The sequence below is a fragment of the Megalops cyprinoides genome, chromosome 25, assembly GCF_013368585.1.
Source record: "Megalops cyprinoides isolate fMegCyp1 chromosome 25, fMegCyp1.pri, whole genome shotgun sequence".
Taxonomy (NCBI): Eukaryota; Metazoa; Chordata; class Actinopteri; order Elopiformes; family Megalopidae; genus Megalops; species Megalops cyprinoides.
In genome coordinates this window covers 242,501-265,446 of record NC_050607.1, presented here as the reverse complement: position 1 = coordinate 265,446, position 22,946 = coordinate 242,501, and the positions used below count along the sequence as shown (strand labels likewise).

At 45.7% G+C, this 22,946-nt stretch overlaps 1 protein-coding gene across 1 annotated transcript; it reads left to right on the top strand.

Annotated features, from left to right (window-relative positions):
- Window positions 1-752: 752 nt before the first annotated feature.
- On the top strand, window positions 753-3,439 carry LOC118772033 (cyclin-dependent kinase inhibitor 1B-like). The gene is made up of 3 exons (XM_036520272.1): window positions 753-1,511; window positions 1,988-2,117; window positions 3,320-3,439. Exons 1-2 carry the CDS (start codon window positions 1,040-1,042, stop codon window positions 2,104-2,106), a joined length of 591 nt encoding a protein of 196 aa, XP_036376165.1. The 5' UTR covers window positions 753-1,039; the 3' UTR covers window positions 2,107-2,117; window positions 3,320-3,439.
- The last annotated feature ends 19,507 nt before the right edge of the window (window positions 3,440-22,946 follow it).

Below are 22,946 nucleotides of genomic sequence, written 5' to 3'. Positions count from 1 at the left end.
TTAACATCCATGGAGAACCTAGTGTGACATTAGGTAATAAGGTAAGGTTCCGAGCATCAGTCTTTGGAGTTGGTTTTAATAAGCTACTTCGGAATGTGTCATGATCGTATTTGAGAGCGTGGTGGCGCTCTGTCCCACTTTTTGAAGGCCCGTCTTGTTTACGCTTCACTACCACTACGTTTGCCCGCATCCGTGATAGAGGAGTACTTGTACATAAACAAAACACTTTAGATCATTGCAAAGCCGCTGAATTTTCAAAAATCATATAAAAATCATATAAAAAAAAATAATAATAAGGTGGGATGCTGATCAGTGGACCACAGGAGGACAGGGAGGCAGGGCTGTCTATCAGATGAATAGAAACCAGGCGAGTAAACTAGCTACGCACGCAATCTCAAATAGTAAGAACAAAAATAAGTTATAGCCATGAACTTAAATACTGTGACCCGTTAATTTAATCGTAATTTTTCCATGTCTGCTTCTCTGCCAATGCTCATTCAAACATTGGAATTAAAATTTAAAATGCAAAAAAGCTACTTGTTCCATTAAAAACTGGCTGCAAGAGAAAGTGGAATTGTGATGTTTTTCTATGCTAATTTCAAGACTGAGTGCGTAAATAGCTTTTGGGCTTAAACATCTGTGATCACCTTAAGAAATGTGGGCGGCTCTTTTTCCTTTAACCAATGAATGTTCTTCTCTGTTTAAATTGCTTCGGGTGTCAATCATTTTTTTCTCAGTCAGCCTACTTTCAATCGCCATATTGGGCACTGAAAAGGCTCGTCTGTTCGTTCATCTCTCTTACTACAAACTCGAACTGACAGGAGTGGCTTTTGCGAGTGCACTTTGTTTTGATGATCCGTGGAGATTACTTTTGCTCGCATTGCTACATTGGCCGTTCAGTTGTTGCAGTTCGGTTTTACGCCTGGCATGCCTACGTTTGCCTTGATCACAGTCATTTTCGCCTGTTTTGGATCGCATTGAAGTAGGAGGAAATACGTGGTTGTAATCGCTTGTTTGCTCGGTCTTTTACACGCGTAAAATGTCAAACGTTCGTCTTTCAAATGGAAGTCCGACTTTGGAAAGGATGGATGGTGGGTTGTCGGATAACCCCAAGCCTTCGTTCTGCAGAAACCTGTTCGGATCGGTGGATCACGAAGAGTTAAGGAGGGATTTAAAGCAGCACTTGCAGGAGATGGAACAGGCATCGTCCGCTGAATGGAATTTCGATTTTAAAAATGACGAGCCGCTGCCAGCCGGGAGGTACCAGTGGGAACGCGTGAACAGCAGAGATTTGCCTGATTTTTACAGTCGGCAGCCGCCGGCTTCTAAGAACGTTTGCCGTTCTGGGAATAACAACGTGGATCTTAATGGGAATCATAACTGTATGATCGCTTCTCATCGCGAAGACAGCATCGAAGACAGGCTTTCCAAGGAGAAAACGGAGAAGTCAGAAAGTCAGATGGATTGCAGAGACCAATGTAGCGGACAGAGGAAAAGACCAGCGAGTCATGGTACATTATCCATTTTGAATGTAAAAGATTTAACGGGCGTCGGGTTTGTTTAATGTAACACATGACTGTAAATTGGAATTCGCAAAGCCATGGCATGTGCGTTCGTTAGTACTTATGTAGTGTTTAACTGGCCAAAACGTCAGTTTTTCACTGTTACTAAAGTCTCGCAGCGTTTCCACAGTGTAGGTAGTCGGAACTGCCTGAGCATCAGAATAATGCTGCTTGTTGTCAGTTGGGTAGGTAGGTATGGGCACTTAGTTATTGTTGTCGTTCTTGCGTTTAGCTATATTTTTTTTTACCAAGTTGCCACGGGGTCTAACTCTAAATGTATCCATTATGGACATGCTTGTTTTCAAAGAAGTGTTTCTCCGGTATGCAAACCCGACTAAACAAAATGCAATCTTTATATAAACAGGTGTGGGAAATGGTTAGCGTTAGCTAGATAGCTAACTGAAATCTTTCCATTTCTGTACCAGACTCTTCGTGCCAAAATAAAAGGTCACACACCAGTTCGGACGAAGTTGCTCGTTGCCCGGTCTTGACACATTCGGTAGAGCATACACCCAGGAAATCCAGTCCCAAGGCACAGACGTGAACATTGTGAAGGTAAGCCTTCTCCCTTTCGTATAGATTTTTTTGACATTTTGCCCGTTTAATCTGAACTGCTCATTATGCACATTATTAATGGGCGCAGCTCAGCTTTATGGAGTCCTTTCAATCTGTCACGCAGAACGCATACCGGGGGGTTAGCTACGTTTGATTATCCCACTGCTGTTACAATACTGATCATTCTGAAATTATGCAACAGGCAGAGCCTTCTTCTCATTCATGAGGAAAATGCCATAAACTCAGTGACCGTGTCGATAAAAATTTGGTCGACAAAGTTTCTATTCTGTGTGATTAGATTCTTACAGAAAGTGCACAGACTGCCGTTGGCATGCATGCAACATAGCGGTAAGCCAGAATAATAGTGGGTTTTGGAAAGTTTGATTCAAATTTGAAGTTTCCAGTATATGCGGCGCCGTCACATATATTCTCGATACACGAACGTCAACCTTCCAAATGGACGGTGAAAACGAAGCCTTCTCTGTTTGAGAAACCATCAAGAGCCCATTATGCGTTTCTGCTGGCAGATAAAGTTCAGTCTTAAGACTGAGTGCGTCACTTTTTTCCTTATCTGAAACTATTGTTGCACATGGCTGTAAAGGGCTGTAGAGTAAAAACTTGATAAAACAGCATATTAAGTTGTCTGAAAGGGGTTAAGCTCGACAGGCTTGACACTCAACTTTACGGCGAGACCGAGTTTCCGACTGAGTGTAAACAAGCGTCCCTGACTGAAAAACAACATAGTAACACGTCAGCAAGCAGCGCTTCCTTCACAGCACTGTGTGCGCCTTCTGCAAAAATCCACAGCGTTTTTAACAATCCTTATCACCTCACCGTTGGTTATGAAACTGAAAATCGAATGAATCACTGAATATGTATATGTATCCTATGTATGCTTGAGAACAAATGTTCTCCAGACTGAGACTTGCTTTATCTAGACGATGTGTTGTTTTATGGCATCTAGAATCAGTAATATTCACCCAGTAATCGATTCACATATTCGTATATAAGCAGTAGAATTCAACCAGAGGTATGTAGTCATTATTCTGATTGAACATGACAGTTCATGGCAGTTATTACACTCCTGACTATAGATTTGTTGTTTTTGCCCAGAACCAACCATTTAGCTCTGATATTAGGAAGAGAAAGGTATATATCCTGTGTGAAGAAATTAACATTTTTATGTGATTTGTATCCAACAGAGTTGAAGATGTAACTCCCCTTTTCATGGAATACAGTGGTTGATGAAGTAAAGAGGGACTACATTTTAAGAAAAACAAAAGCATATCGTCTCTCCCGAGGACGGGGATGCTGTACAAGCACTGAATATAAACACTAAAGTTGTGGCACTCAATAAAAGGTAACTGCCTCTAAAGCAGTCAATGTAGCAGTGTGCAATTAGGTTTTTTCCTTTTTTGCTCATTTTTACTACCTGTGTACATAGTTTCTTTTCATGTGTAGCACATAAAAACGTAAGAGACAAATTTCCTTTATATGAAACAGTGTGAATTTGATTCGACTTGAATTGCATTAGAGTTTTCAAAATGTTTCCAAAATGCTGTCATTTTTGAAGGTGGTGCGTCCTTTCAGGAAATTCTGACAAAGAATACAGAATACAGTGCTTAATCTGCAAATCAGGGGTTTAAATATTCCCAGTCATAGCCTCCTCTCTCGTTTATTATTGTAGCTCTTTCCCGTGCCGAGTGCAGTGTTGTACATTTAAGAACCATTTTTTTCCACAGAGATCATAATGCAAGGTCACTTAAAGGTGTGATTCCTCAGAGCCCAGACATTCATTGTGCCCAAGAAAATGCACAATAAGTCCTGTGGCCCTTGCTGCCAGCTGTAAAGTGTACTGTGTGTGGAGACAGACCTAATTGCTGTATCATTAACTCTGCCAAAGTTACTGTCCTCCTTTTTCATATTCACTTGATTAGATGAGCAGATATTCCTTTTTTCAGCCAGCGCGGGTTTCATTCTGAAGTGTTCAGCAGTTGAATAATTGAAGGAACAGTGTGGGGTCATATGTACGGTATTCTCAGTATTAATTGTACATAGGCCACTGGCATATGTGCCCAAGTGTCTTACTCTCTTTATTTATACTTTTTGTGAATTTAAAGTAGTGTTTTGACTTATGTGAAATGTCCTACTGATACAATAATTCTGATAGAATTCATTGAATCTAAGAACATTATTATATTTTCCACACATCTTGGTCTTGGTAAAATATAAAATTTGGTGCAGTCCAATGTGGTTGAAAACAAAACTTTGAAGTTCTGATGCTTTCCTGGTCTTGACCATCATCCTTTTTAAGAGAAATACATGAAGCGAGAATAAGTTTCACCTTCTTTGCAGAGTATATGCGCAGCCTGACACAGCACTATATTGTCAAGAAAAGGTATTCTACTTGTTTGAAAAAGGAAGTTACACTGCCTGTGTGTTTTGTGTAAAACTTTGAAGTGTACCTGTGTACATAACTTTGTAAAAACACTGAGAAATTATACTAACTTATTTATGTCAAGCTTTTTTTATTTAGGAAAAATGGGTTTTGTTTATGGTTATCCAAAGTGGCATTTGTGCATTTTTCATTTTTTGTAAGCGCTTTTTTTGTAGTTTCTCAATGTTTTTTTTTTCCTCATTTTTTAAAACAAATCATGTAAGGTTGCAAACTGAGCCTGAAAATATTTGATGTGCATATTGTAACGTGTGTTAAAAATGTTGCAATCGATTAAAAAAAAAAAAAAAAAAAAAAAAGAAAGATTGAATAATCAAGATTTGGGCTCGTTCTTGTATCAAGTTCTGGGACTGAATGCTCTAGATGCACACAGGTAGTTGTCATTTGAAATTCATTTTTAACTGTCACAACACCTCAGTATGACAGGCCTGAGCATATCTGAAGGGTTGCATGACTTTAAAGTAGGTGGACACTTGTTGCTGGTAACATGACCAACAATGTTGGGTCCACCTTTGCATTACTGTCTTATTTAAGAAGACCTAAGTCATTAATTAAGAATATGGGACCTCAACAGTTCACACAGAATAGTATTACTGCCTAGCACCAAGTGAGAGAACTGGGCAATCAGAGCAATGATGCAAGACTTTATGCATATTGCATTATTCAGAGTTGCATCATTGCAAACGTGTGTGTGCCAGAGGCTGTTCCCTTCTCCAGCATTTCTCAGACACAACTTAGAAATTTCAGCCATTTTATAAAATTGTCTGCTTTTTTAGATGTCCATTTTTTTGGGCGCCATATTAAACAATCTGACCTATTTCCAAAAAGGCTGCAGCTCTGTGCATAAATGTTATGGATAATATGCACCGCACATGGTGTGTATATGGTGGCCTTCCTGCTGCACAGTTCTGGGTCATCAACCATTCATGTGCTTAATTTTTTGTTTCTGTAAAATGCATACATTTTCAAATATGATACAGTCACATCATTTTAAATATTTACTCAAAACAACTGAATGTGTCATACACATGTGCGGCTGTGTGTAACTCAGAGCGCTGTAATATCTAATGGGGCTCCGTTTCATCCCCTGCGACAGTGCTCAATCCAGCTGCAATACGACGGAACAATACAGCTAGTGTCATGCGATCAAAGTGTTTCCTATAAAGAAGGTAACTGTCCTTCAGTGGATTTAACCCTTGTGTGGTGTTCATGTTTTTGTTACTCACCCAATGTCTGCGGGTCTGATTTTAAAACAATACAGCCATAACAATTTATGCAAAAATACTTGACAGATGTTGACTTTATCTCAGTTACAAGCAATACAGACAGCATTTATGGTTAATATTTGCCATTTACCTCTGCTACATCACATTTATCAATAAAAATAATATTCGTTTTTTGTGATAAAATGTGATTTTTGTAAAAGAAATCAATTATAATCAAGACATGGGTGGAATAAATATGTTTATCTTGAACAAATATAAATGAAACAAGGTTTTCATCACTATTGATGTTTATTGCTTTGAACTGAACAAATTGGAAAAAAAAATTGTACATATAGTATTTTATGGGAAGGATAAATGAGCCCCATCGGGTCCTTCTTGGGTCCACACACATCACAGCGCTTCCTTTTGTTGCTACTGGCTGCAACCTAGAATGATGAAAACACTTCAGAATTGTACTGACACCCCTCTCTCTCTCTATCTCTCTCTCACACTCACTCACTCTCAAATAATTACAGCGGGTCAAGGTAGGAGAGTCGGACACATACATATGCAGCAACATCGCTCACACTTACTTCAGGTACTGCGGTTGGTGGTTCTGTGGGTCGGGCGGATGGGGCACCAGCATCCTCCTCCTGAATCCTCCTCACAATGGCTGCAGAGGCTGGGGTTCTTGGGATGTGTTGTCTCCTCTGGATCTGAGGTCTTACCAATGCCGTGCCCAGCTCCTCGAGAAAGAGCCGTCTCCTCTGGATCTGAGGTCTTACCAATGCCGTGCCCAGCTCCTCGAGAAAGAGCCGTCTCCTCTGGAGCTTCCCTCTGTTCCAGTCTGGGTTCAACGCCATCCAGACAACAAAAGCGTTGTATGCCGTGATTTCCAAGATGTTGGAAAATATCACAAGTGGCCAGCGTAGGGTTCTTCTTTTGCAGCTGTAGCCAGTCAACAGCTTGTCCAAACTGTCCATCCCTCCTTTTGTGGCACTGTATTCCATTATGATTTCATGTTTCAGGTTTCAGGTTGATGCTCCTGACCACAGATTCTCCTGTCCCTATGCACCATACTCATGAGTACCACATTTTTGCCTTTCTTTGGCACGTGTGAGTGTGTGTGTGTGTGTGTTTGGGGGGGGGGGGGGGGGGGGGGTATTGGTGGTGTATCACACACACACGCACACACTCACTAACAGCAGGCCCAGGTAGGAGGAAGACAGAGTGAAGGTACACAGCAAACCTTTTTTCTTTCATTTTTACCATGTTTACTTGTTTTCACCTACAATCCCCACACTTTTATGACCCTCATACCCTTCAGGGGACCCGGACACCACATATGTAACATAAATGTGCAGGGGGTGCACAGGGTACAGTCAATGAAAATGTGTTCTTTTACATGATCTGCACAGAAAATGAGCCAAGGCCAATGAGTCTCAGGTTGAAAAAATAATTTGTTGCATCATTTTTCTTTTAGTAAACATTGAAAACGGGTCCCACAGACCCGAACACCACACAAGGGTCAAACCAACACTGATCAATCTGCTTGTTTGTTGCACAACAAAGTGCTTTAGTTTGTACACCACATTACAAACAGTGGTCGCTACAACATTCATAGTTAACAGTTCAGATATAGGAAAAACGGCAACAACTTGGGTGATTTGATCCAGTTTAGCTTCAATAGCTATTTGTAGCTACCGTTTTAATCGTGCTTTTCAAAGAACGACCCGGGTCTTGGAAAGTTGCGACTATCGTTATTTGGCAAATGCGGGACATTACAGACAGTCCTTCCCCGCCCCATCTCTGGCTACGCAGAAAACTTCGAGATGGCCAGTCTTTCTTCATTCAAGAGCTACTGTATAAGCCTTCCGCCCCCGGAGAATCTGGCACATTCTCACTCATACAGCGATCTTTAAGGTTTTCTGCATTATTAGACCTAGAATATGCCAACATTACCGTACACACCACTGCATCGATCTGCACGTACACTGGCCCACCGAGTTTAACACAGGAAAACAAGGACACGTCCTTCAAAAAGAGAGATGCAGTTACTGACGTTTGCTTTCTCCAATCGTAGCAGTGAGAAAAGCAGACCACTTCTGGAAGCCACTCACATTAAACCTTCCAGCAGATCTGCGCGCAGTTTGCGCGTAGCGTTCGCAACGCGTAGCACAACCCCTCAAGTCAAGACCACTGGATAGAAGCAATTTTTTGCTGATGTAAGCAGCAAAAAGAAATAGGAAAAATGCAAAGGTGTGATCTCCGCACGACAGTCTCAGGGAGATAAGGGGAATTGTTAATGAATTTCTGTATCCCTCCAGAAACATAAACTGTTTATGAAGCGCGCACAGAAATGATCAGGGCACACCCAACTTTCTTATTTCAAGTGTGATAAAGTCCCATCGCGAATGGGACACATATTTTTAACTACAGATTTTAAATACAGATCATAACAATTGGCCGCATCTTATTGCAAGATATCTAACCCGTTCAGGGTGAAATACAGTTTATTACGGAAAACAGGGTTATGTGTGTTGAAAGAGAGGAGTCGGGACATTCTTTCGAGGCGAATACAAGATTAGCGGGTATATTGCGTCACACGCATAACTCTTCATTTAAAACTAGACATCATTCATTTGATTTTATCTTCGTATTTAATTGTTATACGGATGCGCTTGGCGAGAATGTACTCAAAGGTGTTGCATTGATACTCTAGACGAAAATAAAATTATGTGATACTAAGTCTTAAATGATATTTTAGGGCCCTGGATTGTTTTTCTCCAGGTAAATATTGTAATAGCCAATTTCATGCCAAATATGCAAATAGTTGGCCTGAAGGGGTGGTAACTATGGCAATAGGTCTTATCGTGCATCTAAAGTTTGCAGAAGTTGTGGCAGTGGGCCAGTAGGTGACACTCTTTCTGTCTTGTTCAAATATAGACATATATTTAACATTAAAAATACTTTATATCAAACATATAACTTATCCTGAATAGAACATGATGTGTAAGTAAACACACAGAAGACAACATACAGCTATTCTAACTCTACCTGTGGTTCATTGGTCTCTGCTGAGTGACAGGCTGATCTGATCTGAACATTAAATGTATTCCATGTTAATCCTACAATTGAGGCTGGTTTTTTTCAGGTCTCCCTGTGGTAATTAATTTCTTGCATGAGACAAAGTTAAAAAAGTCATACTGACTTAAAGCCATTATAGCTTTTTAGGCAAGAACTGACTATCAAAACCCATAAAACAATATTAGCACCTGCAGGTGTGATGTTGTCAGTGAAATCTCTCAGGGGAAATGACTTTAATGCATGCAAGTTTAACTGATATCAACTATTAAACCTTTACACATCATTTCAGTTGTGGCAGTTAACATCTTAGCTAAGCAGAAGGACTGACTCTGAACAGAGCAGCACTGCAGCAGAAAAATGAATTTTATCTTTTCACTGAGGAAGAACAAATAAGAACAAATCCTTTAGGGTGAGACCCTTTTGTCAGTAACAGTTTAAATTTAGAGAATGAGACCTTGTTGTTTACATCATCAGCATTGGATAGGAAAAGAAACAGCAGTATTTATGTGATTTAGCAAAGAAACAGTGCAGCCTCAGCCCCACGTCAGTACCATCCGGCTTTAATTCCATACTCGCAGAATGTAAGTGTCACTTTCCTGCTTACTGCCAGCTGGGTTGTTTGCAGTTTTGAAGCAATTAAGCAGAGTAAACCGCACAACCTCCACAACAATCACAAACCAAACCGTTATCAAGGGAACATTACCTATGCTGAAAAACTGCAGTAATGAAGTACACATGCATTTGCATAAATGTAACATTTATTATGGAGCATAACTACCTCCTGTCTCGCACCACTGACGTATACGCTGTCATGAGACACAGATATATGACAACTGTCAGGGTGAACAACTCCAGACTCATGCAGCACACGGGGCCGTTTCAGGCTGACGGTCCGGCCTGGCCCTCGTCACTGCACCTCTGTACTTCCTCTCATTATTCAGTATGGCTACCAAATCTTACAATACAATTGTTACAATTACTTATATACTGTTGTCCAGCATTTCAACCGCGGTACAACAGCATATCGGTACATTATTGTATAAGTGCGGTATGGCGTATTAGTACAACGCGCAAGCTGGATAGCCCTGTATACACAGCAAGCGTGTCACCGCAGCTCGCTCTGCGCAACCCCAGCGGCGCTGCTCAGACAGGGATCATTCTTACCAACAGACAAGCCTCCTGATGCTGTCCTCCCTTTGGTCTGCCTCTCTTCTCATCCGAGAAACTGTCCACTCGCAAAGAAGCCGCAAAAGTTTCTTTGACACTATAAGTTTCCAAATCGCCTTTTAGCACACTTTTCGGGAATTAAAACTTTCAAATTATTCCATTAGACTAGAGTATTAGTCCGGAGGCTGGTCCCCAGCTTGGTAACAGAAACTGTGTTTGCTCATTTAAATAACAAGAAGGCTGTCGACAATTACAAAAAGACAGAATTTACATAATTTTAAAAGCATGACGGAAAGTTAAAGTAATCGCGGTCTTGTCCGTAGCAGATGGTTCTGTCTGTTTTAACAGCCACCCGGTCAAGTGTGGGTTGATTTGAGCTCAGGCAGATCAATTTCATAAAGTGGAGACAGCTGTCTTTGCCATACCGGACACACAGCCATTACCGGATATGCGACATTTGCACGCTAAATATTGCGACCATGGTCACAGGACAGCTAGAAAACTGACTTCTGTCCTGCAAGAAGCCAAGGTCTTGGTAAAAAGGCGAGGCTCATGTTTGTAGCTAGACTTTCTTTGTACTGGCAGCAACGTGCCCCTTCCCTGCTTCACAGTCCTGTGTTGATTCGAGGCCCACAGGAATAACAAACTTTAGTTTTCTGAACTACACATTACGAAAACTGTAGTTTTGTGCTTTATTTGTGTCAAATAAAAATGAAAATAAAATGCTTTGATGAGAGAGCAGGGACCACGCCCTACATGACTCTCGTGTAATGCCTTAATTTCACTGTGCAAGCAGAGTGCTTTTTATGCATTTTAGAAATCATGATGTGCCTGCAGTAAATATATAAAGCTCCCTTCTCCTTCTATTGTGTAATTCTGTGCCGCATTTAATGCCAACACACTGGCATTGATTTCAGTTAATGCGGTAAAGCAGCGTTTCCCAAGCCTCTCCTGGAGGACCCCCTGTCCTGCATGTTTTACATCTCTCCCTGCTCCAACACAGCTGATTCAGCACTGCGCCCTGCGCCCAGCACCCAGCACTGCACCCAGCACCCAGCACTGCACCCAGCACTGCACCCTGCACCCAGCACCCAGCACTGCACCCTACACCCAGCACCCAGCACTGCACCCTGCACCCAGCACTGCACCCAGCACCCAGCACCCAGCACTGCATCCAGCACCCAGCACTGCACCCAGCAATGCACCCTACACCCTGCACCCAGCACTGCACCCTACAATCTACACCCTGCACTGCACCCTACACCCTGCACTGCACCCAGCACCCTACACTGCACCCAGCACCCTACACCCTGCACCCAGCACTACACCCTGCACCCAGCACCCTACACCCAGCACTGCACCCAGCACCCTACACTGCACCCAGCACCCTACACCCTGCACCCAGCACTACACCCTGCACCCAGCACCCTACACCCTGCACTGCACCCAGCACCCTACATCCTGCACTGCACCCAGCACCCTACACCCTGCACCCAGCACCCTACACCCTGCACTGCACCCTACACCCTACACCCTACACCCTGCACCCAGCACCCTACACCCTGCACCCAGCACCCTACACCCTGCACCCAGCACCCTACACCTTGCACTGCACCCTACACCCTGCACACAGGACACATTTACACCGCTGAGCGGCAACATGAAGCAGCCAACAGGCCTTTTCAAACCACAGCCTTTAATAAGCTGCATTTCTGAAATCTCATTATTCCTACCCAAAAAGTCTTAATGTAATTACATGCAAAAATGGGATTACCTTTAGGAAAATAAAAGAAAAATGCCAAAATGTGTTCCGTTCCACTCACATAAATTCATGCAAAGTCCAGGAAAATTTCTGCAGCTCTGATTAGTTCAGCCAAACCCTGGCAACCCAGCCTGCTACACAATTATTTTACAACTGCACAGAAATCTGATCCGCAATATGAATTTATGGGAAATATGAATGCTTCTGAAAAGTGTTCCTTGTTAAGGGAAGGAGATACTTTTTTTAAATCCCATGCAGTGGGTTCATCGTCCAGCTGCAAATGTTTCCATGTGATATTTACAGACAGCAATTTTTCAAGCATAAAAATACAGAAGAGAATATAAATTGTAGGTAGGTGTTCTGTATGTTTGCTGAGATACTGTCAAAATGACCATTTCCAGCCCCTGTATGTGACAGAAATATGGCGGAGCCCGCTCTCTCTCAGCCACACCTGCTGCCTTACCTTTCTGCAGTGAACAATGAGAAGCTCATTATAAGATGCGGTGCCCCACCCACAGGCTGGAGGCTGGAGGCTGGAGGCTAGGAGGCTGGGGGGCTGGGGGCTGGGGGCTGGGGGCTGTGAGGCTGGAGGCTGGAGGCTGGGAGGCTGGGGGCTGGGAGGCTGGAGGCTGGAGGCTGGGAGGCTGGGAGGCTGGGGGCTGGGAGGCTGGAGGCTGGAGGCTGGAGGCTGGAGGCTGGAAGGCTGGGAGGCTGGGAGGCTAAAGAGAGCCATACTGGTGGCCCACCTCCTGCCACTGACCATCAGCGCCAGGCATCAGACACTGTGTTCAAGGAGAGAGGGAAGATGCACTGCACACAATCACATGCCACGGTAACACTCAGAGACCTGTTTGGATTTCTGAAATGACGGGCCAGGCTGGGAATGCTTAAGTCCATGTGATCTTGGTATCAGTGGGGAGTGAGAAGAATTTTATTTCAACAGAAAAAAAAACAATCAACAGAAGATGTAGATGTAGAATAGTGTGCACTGCAGGTCATCCAGGGGGCAGATAATGGGATGCAGAAAGCCCAGTTCTGAGAGCCACAGCCAAAGCTTTGGTCAGCCTTCCGAGCCTCTAAAATAAATGAGGTGACAAAAAAGGCTCCATTTTGTTCCTGGGCATTTGGCTTGTGACATCATCATCTGAGCATGAATAACAAAATGATTGAAAACAGCAACAATTAAGCTCATGGCCTGACCTGAAGAAACCAGAACTCAGTTCTCTCTCTTTGCAAAATTTATGAATTCATAGAAAGCTCACCCAGGAGCTTGAGCTGTCAGCTGACATGGTGGGGTTTGGCCACAATGGAGCTGAGCCAATCAGGGAGCAACGCTGTTGAAAGGTTAATGTGGCTCTCTGCTTGCGTCTCCAGTGCAGTGGATCTGCAGTGGATCTGCAGGGGATCTGCAGTGGATCTGCAGTGGATCTGCAGTGGATCTGCAGGGGATCTGCAGGGGATCTGCAGTGGATCTGCAGGGGATCTGCAGGGGATCTGCAGGGGATCTGCAGGGGATCTGCAGTGGATCTGCAGTGGATCTGCAGTGGATCTGCAGGGGATCTGCAGGGGATCTGCAGTGGATCTGCAGGGGATCTGCAGTGGATCTGCAGTGGATCTGCAGGGGATCTGCAGTGGATCTGCAGTGGATCTGCAGTGGATCTGCAGGGGTTCTGCAGTGGATCTGCAGTGGATCTGCAGGGGATCTGCAGGGGATCTGCAGTGGATCTGCAGTGGATCTGCAGGGGATCTGCAGGGGATCTGCAGTGGATCTGCAGTGGAACTGCAGGGGATCTGCAGTGGATCTGCAGTGGATCTGCAGTGGATCTGCAGTGGATGTTCGACGGCCTGCACCCTCGCCAGTGCAATGCACTGACCTGCCAGAGGCGTTAGGATGGAAACGCTACATTTCCACGATGTTTCAGGCATGCTAACTGCACACAGAACATGGCAGCCATTACTCTCCCAAGGAAACAACATGTTGACTGGATTACTGAGGTGGAACACCTACAGATGACTGCCGCCTCGGCATCTATGCAAACACAGCAAGCAAAAGGTGGCCAAATGTCAACCCTGCAAGTCCTAAATGTTGCTCTCTGAAAACAACCAATCACCAGGGAGGACTCAAACTATGGCAAACACTGGGTGGCCACTGACTGTGGTACAGTAAGTAATTAAGTAAGTACTTGGTCATTAAGACTGTGTTCTGAACTGGCACACTCAGACAATGACAAACAGCACATAGAGAAGAACACACTGTAAGCACTGACCTAAAAGGGAAAGTGTTACAGCCTGGGGAGAGGCAGCAGACCTGCTGTGAAATAAAAAAGCACAGCAGGTTATGACATCACTAATGCAGGCTGTGCAGTGACACTGTGCAGAAACCTGAAGAGTGAGTTAGACTGGCAGGCCAGCATCCCACTGAGACAGGAGGGAGATGAGGGGAGATTGAGGTCACATCACTGGGTAAGAACAGGAAGACACCTGCAGCACTCAAGGGCTCTGAGGAACACTGTGCTCTCATCTCTCTCCCTCTGTCTTTTATTTCCTCTCATCCTCACTCTTTTCTCTCCTCTTTCTCTTTTGTACCTCCCTGCTCCTTTCTCCTCTCTCCCTCTTCTCCTTCTCAGTTCAATTCCAACATCACCGGGAAAGCTTCCAAAGCAGAGCTGGTAAAAACAAGAAACATCATAGATAGATACAGTCTGATAGCTTTCAAACCACAGAAACAAAGATTTTCAACACAATACAGCAAATACCAATTAAACAAATGATATGGACTGTACTCGTGACTGATACACGTCTTTTGTTTATGTGTAAATACATAGGATCAGGTGTTCAGTGCTGGCAGCCAGCCTGCAGGCCCTGCCTCTTTCCTCTCCCTGGTCCTGTCGCATTGTTCTCGTCCGTGTTGCATTGTATTGGAGCACAGTGAGAGTCTGCTGCAGTGCTCTGCTGTGTCTGGCTTTCCTTAGCAGACAATGCCCCCGTCTAGGAGCCTCCACACCGTGGAGACAGCACAGTGTTAAAGCACAAAACACACTTAAAATGAAAGAAAATCTGCACTCATAGAAAGGGCGCACCTACAGGTACCCTGCATGCAGACTGCAGCAGGTGCTTCCATTTGACACATCTCTAACTTCCAGACTTCAGTGCTTCACTTGAACGGCTCATGAGGACCCGCTGTGCACAGCTCCTTATGTATCTTATAGCCCGATGCTGTTTCATTCAGACAGAGAGGCACACAGTGAACAGACACGGGAGAGACAGAGCACATTTTCCAGCCCTTCGTCCTGTGCTCTGTGTCTGTGCATTTGGAGGGAAGCGCAGTGTAAACCTGGGCTTTCCATGGTAAGCATGGTGCTGTGTGCAGGGGAAGACCGCAGTGGCTTTGCCTATTCTGTGTGCATCTGGGTTCTAGGAAGCCCAGCTGTGGTCAAAGCAGTTCACACACTTCTGGTGATTCTCTACAAAGGGCACATTTCTGATTTGAAATGCTCAGAGGGAATACCCTGAAACAGAAGGAATATTGCAGGAGTTCTGAGGAAGAGGAACACAGACAGGGCATCTCAGCTGCAGCACACCTTTTCACTTCAGACTGCAGTCCATCTGAACAGGAACAGTCCCTCCCCCTGTGACCCCTTCAACGATGTGTGATCACAACAAACTCCTCTGATAAGCTGCCTCGAGCAGTATATGTAGCAGCACATTAAGCAAAGCTGTTTTTCATACGCTGTGTGAGTGTGTGGCCCAAACACGCTGTGAGGGAGTGGGTGCTCGGCAGGGCCAGCGAAAGCCTCTGCTCTGTCCTTTCAGGCCCGACTTGAGCGTGATATGAAAGAGAAACGCTGTAAACTCAGACATGCTGCGGTGTGATATGAGTGGTGTGATTCATATTAATGGCCTTATCTGATTACTTCAGTTAAACAGCTTGTGCTTTCAGACAGGTGCCAGGAGAGTGGAGCCAAAGCTCACTCAGCTAACAAGGTTCGGGTGCACGAGGGCATCTCAGACCTATGTTCAGCATTACACACTGACTGAACTCATCTGCTGATGCAATATCACCAAGATGGCACAAATAATCTGCCAGAAAAAATACTTCAGCTATTTTCCAATTGGACATTTCCTAACAAACAAATAAACACAAATGTAAATTGCTTTACTAGCTGAAAGTGCAGTTTTAAGAGATGCCAGCAGGATTCCAGCACAGAACACCCACTATCAGCAAGTCTCACAACACTGAGTTTGTAACACGAGTGTCTGAGAGTTCACCACTCATATGGTACCATGTTTCACAAACTACCCTTGCAGAATACGGCCCACACAGAACCTTGAAAGCGAGAGTTTGCAAGACAGCCCTGCTACTACAGCAGGCCCATTACATCTGGCTTCCAAGAAGGAAACCTTTCCACACCTCTAAGCACCGAAACCACAAAGAGCTGAGTGTAAAAAAAAGAAAAAACATCTTACGTGAGAGTCATCGCAAATGTGAGACAATACCCGACACTCTATAAACACTCTCTAGATAAATGCCACATATAAAGACTTACAGAAACATGTTTAGTAACTGTGAAATTACTCATAAAAATCTGCGCAGTGAGACGTATCTGCAGTTTATAGGGCCAAAGAAACAGCCACGGAGCCACATGCGGTCCTGTGCCTCCACTGTTCCCAGCACTCCACAAACAGCCTGCTCTGACCATGCAAAGGCAGGTTCCTGAGTTTGGGGATGGTTCTGTCTCGGCTCCTTTTCCATTCTCTGCCTTGTTGCCCAGATGAAGCTCCCCCGCTTGTTGTGTCATGGCTGGGTGTTGAAACAGATAAGCCTGCAATTCACGCTAAAGTCAATAGCAACAGCTTACGTTTTCCTGTAAAGCCACAGTCCCTGCAGCTCACAGAAAACCTCGAGTTCCTCTCCACATTTCCTCTGCTGACCACAACTGTCGTCATGAGAAAATCCCCTCCTGCCACTTGCTAGCCTAGGGAAGTAAAATGCCAACGAGCCGTACGTGTGAGAGTGCAGGTACCAGTGCAGTCACAATGCACCAGCGCAGAAGCAGCCGTCTGCATCGGGGGGAGTGCGGGGGAGGGAGGGACGCTGTACTGCAGCTCACTCTGTACCCGTTTTGTCTTGCATGGATGGCAGCTAAAAGCACACACCTACAATCAGAAAAACCTTTCCCTGCACAATCAGACAGATATAGCTGTGAAGACATGCCCTCCCTGCCGTCTTTGATGCTGCAGTTGACTGAAAAGCAGCATTCTGCTTGCAGCAGAAAGCATCATGATTAAACACCAGACTCCTCATCAAACAGGCCTTTAACGCATGTGCTGAAGGCTGTGTGATGAGTAACCGGATGAGAGCAGTCCTGCTGTCCGCTGAACACAGCAACAGGATCAAAGGAACAGATCTACAGGAAGAACAGGCAGAGCGGAATGTCACATAAACACTTACATATCTGCAGAACTTTCAACCAAACGTCTCTACTAAAGTAAATTATAGAATTTATACAGTTTTTTTCTTACTCCTGCTGCTGCAAAGGCTAATGAGTTTGCTCTGGATAGCAGCATCTGCTAAATGCCAATAATGTAATGAGAGCAGTGTAACGGCTGCTGTTTACACAGATCTGCCAGTATTACAGGGAAATCTGTCACTCCATGCAACTCTGCTTCAATACCTGACTCACTCACACTCTAACAGCTCTTTATGACTGACAGCTTAAGCAACACACCCACCATGTCATATAATGTACCTGCTGTCCACACCTGTGTGCCTCAGATCTGACCCCTGACCTCCTGCCTCTCTCACCCACAACACCACTGTGGACACCCCCCCCCCCCCCCCCCCCCCACCCCTTTAAAACTGCACCGCAGTAAAAACAGCACGACAGTCCCGCTATGGACCTGAAACGGAGCTGTGATCCAGCATGTCAGGGAAGGCAGCAAAGTGGCAGCCCACTGGTGTGCAGTAGGAAGCAGCAGGCTGTCTGCAGGGATGGTGATGCAAGCAGCAGCCTTTTCTAATGAAAAGCCACAAGTGGCTGACCACTCTGCCTCTCACACTCACCCTGCTAGACCAGGACAATACACTTCCAGAGAAGACAGATTCCAAAGAAGAGTGTTCAAAATGTGGCGGTGAAGAATGCCCATAACTTCCTGAAACATAGATGAATGAGATTTAAACTAAGATTCAAGTGATGTGATTCTTCATGCAATACATAGCATTACACACAAGGTGTCTGAATGTGTTCTCACATCTCTGATCGTAATGGCTTGTTTAAAATCGTTGCGAAACACTCCCAGTTGCTCTCACACAAAGGAGGAACATGCTGGTAGAGCAGCAGAGCAGGATTCAATATGATTGAAAACAGAGTGAAAGCAGGAAAACAGCAGGGCTTTGACTTTTAACCCCGGCATTAGGCAGAAAGGCGCTGGTCCACTCTAAACGAGGAGATGAGATCATGACTGCAAAGCAGAGGCTCTCGGATGGCAGGTATGAGCACGGGCTGTGACGGGGGGACGGGGGGTCTGTCCCTTCCAGGCCCCTCAGGACGCAGTTACACGATGACATCACCTCATTATCACAAGCACGCAGCATTCTGCAGCCGCCAGGGCCAAACAAGACCGACTGCAGCTCCAACACAGCACAAATACAAACAGGTTACAGTTAGCACAGGGTCTTTCTGTACAACAGGCCGGCTCATGACAAGAAAACAGCATGAAATGCTTAGAACAAGCAGTTTTTACAGAAGCTGCACAGTGACCCAAAGCCGACTTTGTTTGGCATTTCCAAAGAGAACAAACATTTGCAAAGCGCTTTTTTATTTTGGAAAGCAGTTTCCCATCTGTTTTGTGTTGCCATTAAGTGCAATGATTTCTGCAAGGGTGTAAAAATCTCTTCAGCCCTCTCTTGGTCTCTTGCATCATCGTGTGGTTGTGGAGTCTTTTTGGCCATGGTGCAGTGGTCATCAGAGAGGTGTGTGACCGGGCCAGCAGCGTGGTGTGGTGGGAAGGATCAGCAGTACTGTGGGGAGGCTGCTGCTGTACCCTTGGGCCAGCTACCTAACCCAGAGTTTCCTCAGTAAATACCCAGCTGTATTCAGTGCATAACTTGTGTAACCTGTGCGAGGCACTCTGGACAGGAGAAACTGCTCAGTAGCTAAAAATAAATGTAAAGGCATGACAGGAGGCCATGGTCACAAACACAGCCTGCACTGGGGCATGATGGGAAAATGTCCGGCTACCATGCATCACTGCAGCTGCTCTGGTCGTCACTGACTCCAGCTGGTTGACTGTGTTCAGCGCGTCTTGCTGTGAGCTGATGGAATGAAGGAGGTGTGCATTTTGCCTTGCTTAGCATGCTGCGCTTTCAGCTGGGCCTTGGTGTCCATCCCTGCTTGTGCTGGGACGACAGGCTTTCACTAACACAGCACTGCCTCCTGGAGCAGCCAGTGCCCAGCTTCTGTTAGCCCATCCTGCACAGACGGGCACTGCAGTGCAGGAGAGAGGCGGGGCATGCTGTTACCCCTGGCAGCCCACTCCCATCCACAGTAGCAGCGTTCTGCAGCTGTCTCCATGCCTGACATACTGCTCCGGCTAGGCCAGCCTCATACACCACTGAAGTCCTTCCAGTTCCAGCCTGGAATTCTCTGACTGTCTGGACGAAAGACCCCAGGACTGTGACCCACTTCACTGGGAGGCTCTGTTCGTCTCTGCGGCCATTACATGACACCACATGGACCTTAGCGTCTGCAGCTGCTGGAGCCAGAGAGGAGAACCCAGACTGTAGCTGTGCCTCAGGCCACTCTGCCTGCTCTCCCTGCTATTGTTCACAGCTGTGGTTTATACTTTACAGTCATAAACACATTTGGAATGGCCTTGCCACAGGACAGACATATGGCTGAAGGAAATTTTTGGGGTCAGAGTGCACAGAGGTCAAAGTTCCCTCCTGCCCTTAGAGTGATTCATCTCCCCAGGGTGACACAGCACCACCAGCTGACTGGCCACAGAAGCAAAGGCCTTCTTGTGTCTGTTCTCTAGTGAACTGTTACAGGAAAAATGATTTCGTGCCCTGTGCACACAGGAAGCCCCACTGCCTGTCACCAGGTCACCGTCTCTCTGAGGATGTGACAGAGGCAGGCTGAACTGTGTCCTCCGTGAAATGTTGGGTATAAGCTGACATCCAGCTCAGCCTGTATTGCTTTATCTAGTGTTTTGATTCTGAATCTGTCTCTCTCATGGATGCAGTGAGTGGCCAACTTGCCAAAGGGCACCAACAGTCCTTGTCCCAACTGCTCCGAGGCCTCAGCTATTTAGGAACCCAAGATGACAGTGCGGCCCCCTCGCCCCCACACCTGTTCACACACATATCTACTTTCAGATGAGAGACGGTGGCCTCTGTGGGCCCTTTACAGAGGGCTGTTGACAGGTCAGACTGAATGACCCCTGACCCAGGAGCTGCCTCCCCCTCTGCACATCACCGCTTTGAGATCATAAACTATTCAGGAAAGGAAAGTACTGAGGGGAAGTAATGTTTTTTTAGCAGCTGCGAACAGTGAACAGTTACCATGGATACCTCATCCCTCAGTGCCACTGTCAGCACTCAGGTGGCTGAGCGATTTCTGCCCAGAAAAGCAGGTCTTCTGGAGGGGCGTGGTCAAACAGGGCCAGGCGTCCAACTCACCACCCCGATTCCTCTCAAATCCTTCTCCAGTTCATGGATTAAAAACACAGCTGGGTTCTAAGCACAGTGATTCAAGCTGCCTGCAGGTGTCTTGCCCTTTCAGAAAAGTGAATCTCAGCCTCCCGGAAGCAGACAATGAGCAGAACGCTTTCACTGACACCAAAATCAGCTTCCCTCCACAGACTGGGCTGCAGCATGGACCCCCTCGCAGGGGCCAGAGGAGCCCCTCCTGCCCGTGACTCTCCCCCTACCTCTCCTCTCCTGCCTGTGACTCTCCCCCTACCTCTCCTCTCCTGCCTGTGACTCTCCCCCTACCTCTCCTCTCCTGCCTGTGACTCTCCCCCCTACCTCTCCTCTCCTGCCTGTGGCTCTCCCCCTACCTCTCCTCTCCTGCCTGTGACTCTCCCCCTACCTCTCCTCTCCTGCCTGTGACTCTCCCCCCTACCTCTCCTCTCCTGCCTGTGACTTTCCCCCCTACCTCTCCTCTCCTGCCTGTGACTCTCCCCCTACCTCTCCTCTCCTGCCCGTGACTCTCCCCCCTACCTCTCCTCTCCTGCCTGTGACTTTCCCCCCTACCTCTCCTCTCCTGCCTGTGACTCTCCCCCTACCTCTCCTCTCCTGCCTGTGGCTCTCCCCCTACCTCTCCTCTCCTGCCTGTGACTCTCCCCCTACCTCTCCTCTCCTGCCCGTGACTCTCCCCCCTACCTCTCCTCTCCTGCCTGTGACTTTCCCCCCTACCTCTCCTCTCCTGCCTGTGACTCTCCCTCTACCTCTCCTCTCCTGCCCGTGACTCTCCCCCCTACCTCTCCTCTCCTGCCTGTGACTTTCCCCCCTACCTCTCCTCTCCTGCCTGTGGCTCTCCCCCTACCTCTCCTCTCCTGCCTGTGACTCTCCCCCTACCTCTCCTCTCCTGCCTGTGACTCTCCCCCCTACCTCTCCTCTCCTGCCTGTGGCTCTCCCCCTACCTCTCCTCTCCTGCCTGTGGCTCTCCCCCCTACCTCTCCTCTCCTGCCTGTGACTTTCCCCCCTACCTCTCCTCTCCTGCCTGTGACTCTCCCCCTACCTCTCCTCTCCTGCCTGTGACTCTCCCCCTACCTCTCCTCTCCTGCCTGTGACTCTCCCCCTACCTCTCCTCTCCTGCCCGTGGCTCTCCCCAGCTCCTCAGCTCTGGGCTTGTTGATTTTGGGACATCTGCAGGAATTTTTTGGCCTTTTGAAGAAAAATATAATTGAGAGGTAATTTGAGACATTTTTCTCTTTTTTCGCGGTACTAGCCACGGTTAGGGAAAAATACAAGTTCAAAGTCAAACACAGCAGTAGGTAGAGTGAATAAAATTGTTTGATTGTGGTATAGCAAAAAATACTGTGATTATGATACTTTGAACTTAACAGAGTTTCATATACCATCAACCATTGTATTTAAAATCATACAGTAAGTGGGAAAAAGGAGAAAATACAATTTGCAAAGCTAGAAGAAAACAAAATAACTGGTATTCAAGACATTTAAGAGCAGTCAAATACCTTGCCATGGAAAACCTAAAATTCCAAACTAAATGCATTTTTATTTACTTGGGGTTCAAGAAGCAATGAGTGTGATACAACAATGTTTGTAACATAACCATGGAATGTAACCATGCAACAATTCTTCAAATAAATACATTGTGTTGTTGTTTGTCCTATTATCTTCTCCCCCTGTTGTGTTCAGTGTTGGATCACCACATGTTATAAGGCAATGTCATTGACATCTGTTATAAAACTGTACAGGTGACTGAATGTGTAAAAAAAAGTCCAAATTCAGTTCTCTCTGATAGGCAATTCTTGCTTCCTTTCCCATAGTCCAGTGTTGCAAATACAGACCATGTATTAACCTTTAAATAAAACACAGCAAAACTGCCACACAATTACAGAAAAACCCTGTTGCAGAAATACTGCCACTCTGCTGGTCATTGCAAGCATTGCTGCTGTAAGGTAGTTGATTAAATTCTGGATTCAAACTGAACCATCAAAAAGAGAGGAACAGAGGGTGTCTTTCGAAATGTCTGAAATATGAGCGGCTTCACTTCTGTTCTGCACCAACCCTTATATTTCTGGGGGGTATATATTTTATATACCCCATTTTTCCATTGTTTCTTTTCAGCACTCATTCTAAATAATATCCCCGTGCATGGAACTCTGCAGCTAATACGCTGGCAGAAAAAAAAATAATCTCCAATTCATCCCAAACTCATCTCAGACTGTACACTGCTGCACAGGTGATCAAAGTGTTTCAGCAAGGGAGAACCTTACATGAATATGCTTGTGAAAATCCTGGCACTTGGGACTCCAGACTGTATAACATACCATAACTCTGGATCTTCCTCTTTGTATTCCTGGAATAGTCCATTATGTCCTGTCATGGCTGTTTTGCTACTTTTATTCGCCTAACCACAGTAATAAATCAGCATCAGATTGGCTCGCACAGCACACTCTCGCTG

What these genes read in the sequence shown, in the direction of transcription:
- LOC118772033 (XM_036520272.1), top strand. Translation starts at nt 1,040, where the DNA reads ATGTCAAACGTTCGTCTTTCAAATGGAAGTCCGACTTTGGAAAGGATG. An exon ending in GAAAAGACCAGCGAGTCATG is followed by an intron (nt 1,512 to 1,987) that starts GTACATTATCCA and finishes TTTCTGTACCAG; the next exon opens with ACTCTTCGTGCCAAAATAAA.